Source organism: Chrysochloris asiatica, unplaced genomic scaffold, assembly GCF_000296735.1.
Source record: "Chrysochloris asiatica unplaced genomic scaffold, ChrAsi1.0 scaffold00046, whole genome shotgun sequence".
NCBI lineage: Eukaryota > Metazoa > Chordata > Mammalia > Afrosoricida > Chrysochloridae > Chrysochloris > Chrysochloris asiatica.
This window is the reverse complement of record NW_006408564.1, coordinates 6,957,774-6,965,408: the sequence shown is the minus strand read 5'-3', so window position 1 is coordinate 6,965,408 and position 7,635 is coordinate 6,957,774. Positions and strand designations below refer to the sequence as shown.

The window sequence follows — 7,635 nt, the reverse complement described above, 5'->3', positions numbered from 1 at the left end:
TTTATAGAAATGTATTCTTTTTTTCTGTTAATTTCAGGACTTTTTGGAATGTGCTCATGAAGTGTGCAAAGCACATAATCTTCAGCCTGTTAAATTTTTTCTTAATAAAATTATTCAGACATATGAAATGATGATTGTTAGACATGGGTAAGATTACAGACTATCATTTCTTCTATTTGTTGTTGTTAAGTGGTATCAAGTCACTTCCAATAGTTAGATGTTATTTTTCATTTGAGCTATTAAAACAACTTTATGAATCAAATGACTCATCAAACTGTGTATGCTAAGTGATCTAAGGAACAAAAAACCTACAGTCCCAGTAGCTTTTTAAAAAGTTTTTATTGTTAATTGATTGAGTGATAGTTCAATGTAGGAACATCAGTTTTACACTCATCGTTTCATTGCAATGATTACAATCTCTTCTGTGCATCATCATTCAATAGTATTTGCTTCTATTCCCTCTGTTTTCTTTTGGAGGCGGGGAAAATGTACACAAAAACATTCAGGAATATATAATCATTTAAACAACCAAAGGGCACATTCTGCAAGACTGCCTCCTGGCCACCAGCACCTGGCTGCCCGCACACAACCTTTCCTTTTCCACGAGTCTGGAGTCCTCAGGTGCTCCCTCCAGTCCCAGTAACTTTCAAGTAACCTTTTATTTTTAAAGCAAACATTTATTCTTCTCCCATGCTGTGTGTCCTACAATTGTAGGTAAGTTGTGCTCATTAAGGAACGTGGCTCTAATGAGCACTATAATTTGCCCTTTTATCTATATTGCTGTTGCTGTTGTTAAGTCCTGTTGAGTCAGTTCCAACCCATAGCAACCTTGTATAGGGTTTCCTAGGAGCAGCTGGTGGATTTGAACCACTGACCTTGCGGTTCAACCTGACCTTGCAATCCAATGCCTTAGCTCACAGCACCACAACAGTAGTCTTTTTCAAAATCAGATTAAAAACTTGTACCTCTTGACTCAGACACTTAAACACTAGAAAGACCAGTTATCTGTGCTCCACATACGAGATATATAGTAGTGGAACAGAACAGAGTTACTAGAGACAACACACTAATTCCGAAATTAAAGACTAGGAGACATAGCTAACACTGACTGGTGTGTAGCAATTCTGAAATCCAGCTTGGTATATGAGGATACTAGTTCCAGAGATGGATTAATCCTGAAACTAATGCAGTTTAAATTTCAGGACCTCTTACTTGTAGGGTACCTACAAGAGAAGATGTTGTTGTTAAGTGCCATCGAGTTGGTTCCTACCTATAGCACTCTGTATAAGGTTTCTGAGGTGTAAATCTTTACAGGAGCAGAAAGCCTCATGTTTCTCATGAGGAGTAACCAGTCGATTTGACCTGCTGACATTTCAGTTAGCAGCCCAGCTTGTAATCCGTTATACTGCCAGGGCTCCTTTCTTTAACAGTAAACTCTCTCAAAACATTATCTGCTTAAATGTCTGAATAAATTCAACCATGGAAGTAAAAGACCCTTACACTTAAAATCTATAAAACACTGCTTAAAGGAATTAAAGGAGCACTCTGGTTGTGTAGTGGTTATGAGTTGGGCTGCTAACCTCAAGGTCAGCAGTTCGAAACTACCAGCCATTCCTTGAAAGAAAGATGAGGCTTTCTGCTCCCGTAAAGATTTACAGCCTCAAAAATCCTGTGTAGGGTCTATATAAGTTGTAATCAACTTTGTGGCACACTACCACCACCAAACAGGTAAGAGGGGAGTGCAGTGGCTCTGTAGGGTAAGTATTGGGCTGCAAACCACTAGGATGGCAGTTCGAGCCCACCAGCCACTTGTAGGAGAAAGATGAGGTTTTCTGTTCCCACAAAGATTTACAACCTCAGAAGCCCTTTGTAAAGTCACTGTGAGTCAGAACCAACCCAACAGCACTTAACAACAATAAAAAAATAATAAGACATCCTGCATTCATGGATTGGAAGGCAATATTGTTTGGTGTCATTTCTACTTAAAGTGATCTGTAGACACAACATAATTTCCACTAAAATTCCAACAGTCTTTTTTGCAGAAATGAAAATGATGATCCTGAAATTTATAAGGAATTGCAAGGGGCCCTGAATTACCAAAACAATCTGGGGGAAAAAAAAAAAACAAACTAACAATGTAGAAGGTATCACACTTCCTTGTGTCAAAACACTCTAAAGCTACAGTAACCAAAATGATCTGTTGTTCTTAAGTGCAGTTAAGCCGGTTCTAACTCATAGCAAACTTCATAGGGTTTCTAAGGAGTCACTGGTAGGTTTGAGCTGTTGACCTGTGGTTCATAGTCCAGTGCTGACTCCACAAGTCCAACCAAAATGGTCTGATGATGGTATAATAATAGAAATGTTGTTGTTGTTAAGTGTCATTGAATTGGTTCCAACTCATAGTGACATTGTATAGGATTTCCAAGGAGTGGCTGGTTGATTTGAACTGCTGACATTGAGATTAACAGTCCAGTACTTATCTTACAGTGCCACAGACACATGGATCAATGGAATAGAGTTGAGAGTCTAAAACAAGCCATCATCTCTAGCCAGCTAATTTCCTGTAAGGATGCTAAATCCACTCAGTGGAGATAGAATAATTTCTTGAATAAATGGTGTTGGGACAATTGGATCTCCAAATGTAAAATGATGAAGTTAGGCGCATACCTCACACCATAAACAAAAATTAATTCCAAGTGAATCAATGACCTAAACATAAGAGCTAAAACCATAAAACATACAAAAGAAAGCATAGGGGTAAATCTGGGAGATCTTTTAGGCAGTGGATTCTTAGGTATGACAACAGAAGCGTGAACAACAAGAGAAAAAGGATCAATTGGGCTTCATCAAAATTAAAATCTATTGTTTGTTGTCAACAAAGTGAAAAGACAAACTTGGAGAATGGGAGAAAATATTTGGGAACAATATATCAGATAAGGGTTCAATATCCAGAATATGCAACAACAAAAACAACCTACTTTAAAAATGAGCAAAGGACTGGAACAAACATTTCACCTAAGAAGATATTCAAATGGCCAGCAAGCACATGAAAAGATGATCAACATCAGTAGTCATTAAAACCATTGAGTTGATTTTGACTCATGGCGGGCCTTATAAGAGAGTGTGCTTGAGACTGTAAATGTTATGGGAGCAGACCACGTCTTCTTTGTCTCAGGGCATGGCTGGTGAGTTTTGACCTCTGAGTTTGCTTTAGCAGCCCATTGCTAACTCACTGTGCCTAGGGAAATGCAAATCAAAACCACAATGAGATACTTCACACCCACAGGAGAGTGGTGGTGATGGTTGTGGCTCTGTGCCACTGAGTCAGTTATTGGCTCATAATGGCCTGTAGAGGGTTTCCAAGGTTGTAAATCCTTATGGGAGCAGAAAGCCTCATCTTTCTCCCTCAGAAGCAGCTGGTAGACTTGAACTGATGACCATGTGGTTAACAGTCTAATGCATAAGCCATTATACCACCAGGGCTCCTTACCCACTAGAGTAACTATTTAAAACAAAACAAAAAATGAAAATAATGAATGATGATAATGATGTGGAGAAATGAGAAAACAAATTGGTAGTGGGAATGTAAAGTGGTATAGGCACTGTGGAAAAGACAGTTTGGCTCTTCAAAAAGTTACAGATAAACATAGAATTAGCTATTTGACCTACCAGTACCATGCCTAGGTATATACATTCTTAAAAAAATTGAAAGCAGTGACTCAGACAGACATGTACATCAGTGTTCTTTGCAGTGTGTTCATAATAGCCAAAAGGTGAAAACAACCCAAGTGTTTACTAGCAGATGAATGGATAGAAAAAAATGTGTTTTATGCATACATTGGAGTCCTTATTCAGCTATAAAGAGAAATGAAGTTCTGATAGATAGCACCATATGGATAAACCAAGAAAGCATTATGCTAAGTGAAATAAATCAGGCACAAAAAGACAAATATTGTATGATCTGACTTACATAGGATAAGCACTCGGTCGCAAGGTCAGTTTGAACTGCAAGGTTTGTGGCTCAAACTTACCAGCCACTCTTCGGAAACCTTATACAGGGTTACTATGGGTCGGAACTAACTCAACAGCACTTAACAGCAACAGCAACAAAATAGGTAAATCCTCTGAGACAAAAGAAGGTTAGTAGTTAATCAGGAGATGGGCCAGAAGGAAATGGGAAATAATAATACAAAGGAGCAGCATCATTACGGATCTGTTTTCATACACAATGCAGTGTTTACTTAGTCATTTATTCACATGGAAGTCTTTAGTCCAATAGATATGAACTCTGTTACATTCTGCTTACTTTTCATTGGTTGGAGTTAGTTACATAGTCTTCACAAGATGACCAGGAACCTACATGTTTCAGCAGCTAGGAGAACCAGCAATATTTAGCAAATAGCAAAGGGTATCTTCCCCTCTCCTGTCTTTAGGAGGCCCCACATCTCAGTTTTTGCGTTTTTTTTTTTTTTTTGATTATACAGATGCTAAGCTTTTTTTGTCCTTTGGAGTCCTTTTATTATATTCTCTTTTGTAGATAATAATATAATGTGTATAATTTGATTTACAGATCAGCCAGTTCAGCGTTAAATGTATTTTCCTATACCTATGAAAAATTCATACAATTAATAAAAAATTATGTTTAGCAATTATATAGGATAAAGTTTGATACATCAGTATGTATAGCACATAATTTAATGTTTTTTTAAAAAAGAACGTTTTTGTGTAATGACTTTTTTTTTTTCTTTTATAGTTTTATGTTAGTAGGAGAGCCTTTTGCTGCTAAGACTAAAGTTCTGCATGTGCTGGCTGACACACTAAGTCTTATGAATGAACGTGGTTATGGAGAGGAAGAAAAGGTTATTTTTAGGACTGTCAACCCCAAATCCATTACAATGGGCCAACTTTTTGGGCAGTTTGATCCAGTGTCACATGAGGTAATCTATAATTTAAACATTCTCAACTTTTACTTACAGTGCACATGAACCAAGAAATTTGAACTGTTTTAATATTTTCAGTGCTAAATTCAGTTTTATAAAGGGAGTTTTCCAACTCTTCCTTTTTCTTTTCAGTGGACTGATGGTATTGTGGCTAACACCTTTAGAGAATTTGCCTTATCAGAAACACCTGACAGGAAATGGGTGGTATTTGATGGTCCCATTGACACTTTGTGGATAGAGAGTATGAACACAGTTTTGGATGATAATAAAAAGGTAAAACATCATAATTAAAAGCAAAGCAGATACAGAGATGTTTAAGAACTGTTACATATCCAACAACTAAACAACTGTTGTTGTTGTTAAATATTGTTGAGTCGGTTCCAACTCATAGCGACTCTGTATAGGACACGTTTCAGCTGCTGGGTTCGAATCACCGACCTTGTGATTAGCAGTTTGGTGCTTATCCTACAGCACCACATGAGGATTTCACTAATTCACTGGAACAATATATTTTAAATAAAAGCCGCAGCAAGTTGAATAGATTTAGAAATAGTCTATCTTTTCAGTGAACACTGTTGTAACCCCAGTACTTAGTTTTTAAAATAGCATGAAAATATATTGTTCTAAAGCTTCTGCTTCAGCAACAAGACATAGAACATAGAAATTCAATAGATAATAAGTTGTATGTGACTCCAGTGTTAGGGTTTTTTTTTTTTTTACAGAACTTCAAAATAATGTTGTGTTAGTGTTGTTGTTAAATGCTGTAGAGTTGGTTCCGGCTCAGATGTACAACAGAACAAAACACTGGTCCTATGCCATCCTCACAACTGTATGTTTGAGTCCGTTGTTGCTGCCACTGTGTCAATACATCTTTTGTGGGAATCTTCCTCTTTTTCATTGACCCTCTACTTTACCAAGCATGATGCTCTCCAGGGACTGATCCTTCCTAACAACATGTCCAAAGAATGAGAGATGAAGTCTTGTCATCCTGTGTTCTAAGGAACATTCTGCCTAGACTTTTTCTAAGACAGATTGTTCTTCTGGCTGTCTATGGTACTTTGAATATTCTTCTCCGACACAATAATTCAAATGCATTGATTCTTCTACGGTCTTCCATATTCATTGTCCAACTTTCACATGCATGTGAGTCAAATGAAAATATCTGTGGTTTGGATCAGGCTTACCTTAGCCCTTTAAAGTGTTAATCTTTTTTCTTTAACTTTAAAGAGGTCTTTTGCAGCAGGTTTACCTAATGGAATATGTTGTTTGATTTATTGACTGTTGCTTCCATGAGTTTTAATTATGGATCCAACAAAAATAAAAGTTTTTGACAACTTCAGTCTCTTCTCCATTTATCATAATGTTAATATAATAATTCTCCAATTGTGAGGACTTTTGTTTGCTTTACATTGAGGTGCAATCCATACTGAAGGCTTTAGTCTTTGATTTTCATCAGTATTTCACTCCTCTTTCCTACCAGAAAGCAAGACTGTGTCATTTGCATATCACAGATTGTTAATGAGTCTTCTTCCAATCCTGATGCCGCATTCTTCTTTATATAATCCGGCTTTTCTCGGGTTGTTCACTTAGTATACAAATGGAATGAGTATGATGAAAATATATAACCCTGGCTCACACCTTTCCTGATTTTAAGCCATTCTGTATCTCCTTTTTCTGTTCTGATGACTGCCTCTTAGTCTATATACAGGTTCATCATGAGCACAATTAAGTTTTCTGGAATACTCTTTCTTTAAAAAGTTCACTATGGTTTGTTATGATCCACTCATTCGAATGGCTTTGCATAGTCAATAAAAACGCAAGTAAACATCTTTCTGGAATTCTCTGCTTTTAACCTAGATCAGTGTGATGTCGGCACTGATATCCCTCATTCCACATCCTCTTATGAATTCAGTTTGAATTTCTAGCAGCTCCCTGTCAATATTCTGCTGTAATCGGTTTAAAATTATGTTCAGCAAAATTTTACTTGCATGTGATATTAATGGTATTGTTTGATGATTTCCCCATTCCGTTGGGTCACCTTTCTTTGGAATGGGAACATATATGGATCTCTTCCATATTTTTGGTCTGGTAGCCATCTTCCACATTTCTTGTCATCGACAAATGAATGCCTCCAGCACTGTTCTGCGTCAATTTGCTGAAAGATTTAAATTTGTTTGTGTCAATTCCTGGAGTCTTGTTTTTTGCCAATGCCTTCTCTGTAGCTTGGACTTCTCCTTTTTTTAAATGTTTTAACTTTTTGTTGAGAATTGAATAAAGGTTTACAGACAAGCTCATCAGTTTTTCATTCAACAAATCATATATTTTGTTGCATGTCAGTGATTGCATTCCCCTCCATATAACCACAGTATCTCTCTTCCTCTCTGTTTCCATTCCACCCACCTTCCCATCCCTTCTCAACTTTGCCCTTGGGAAATGTTTCCCTTTTGGTTTTGAATGATTGACCTTCTATAGTGAGAATACCTTACTAGTGTTGTTGTACCCAATATATGCTTATCTGCTGCTTGGCTGAAATTTCGACCACAAGGGAGAGTGAGTTCCTTTCCAGATCTGAAGGTGGCCTTAGTGTCAGGGTCTTTCAATCTCTCTTTTTTAAATTTTAAATAATTTTGAACTTTATTCCATATTTTCTTCCACTCTATCTGGGACCTTTTAATGCAGAGAAACCTTTTTTCTG

At 37.1% G+C, this 7,635-nt stretch overlaps 1 protein-coding gene across 1 annotated transcript in view; it reads left to right on the top strand.

Moving 5' to 3' along the window:
• The window catches only part of DNAH12 (dynein, axonemal, heavy chain 12), a 397,890-nt gene that overhangs the window by 139,528 nt on the left and 250,727 nt on the right, over positions 1–7,635 (top strand). Inside the window, exons 27-29 of the mRNA XM_006862120.1 lie at positions 38–147; positions 4,754–4,937; positions 5,073–5,213. Of these exons, the coding sequence (XP_006862182.1) occupies positions 38–147; positions 4,754–4,937; positions 5,073–5,213 (435 nt within the window). The remainder of the gene's footprint in view (positions 1–37; positions 148–4,753; positions 4,938–5,072; positions 5,214–7,635) is intronic.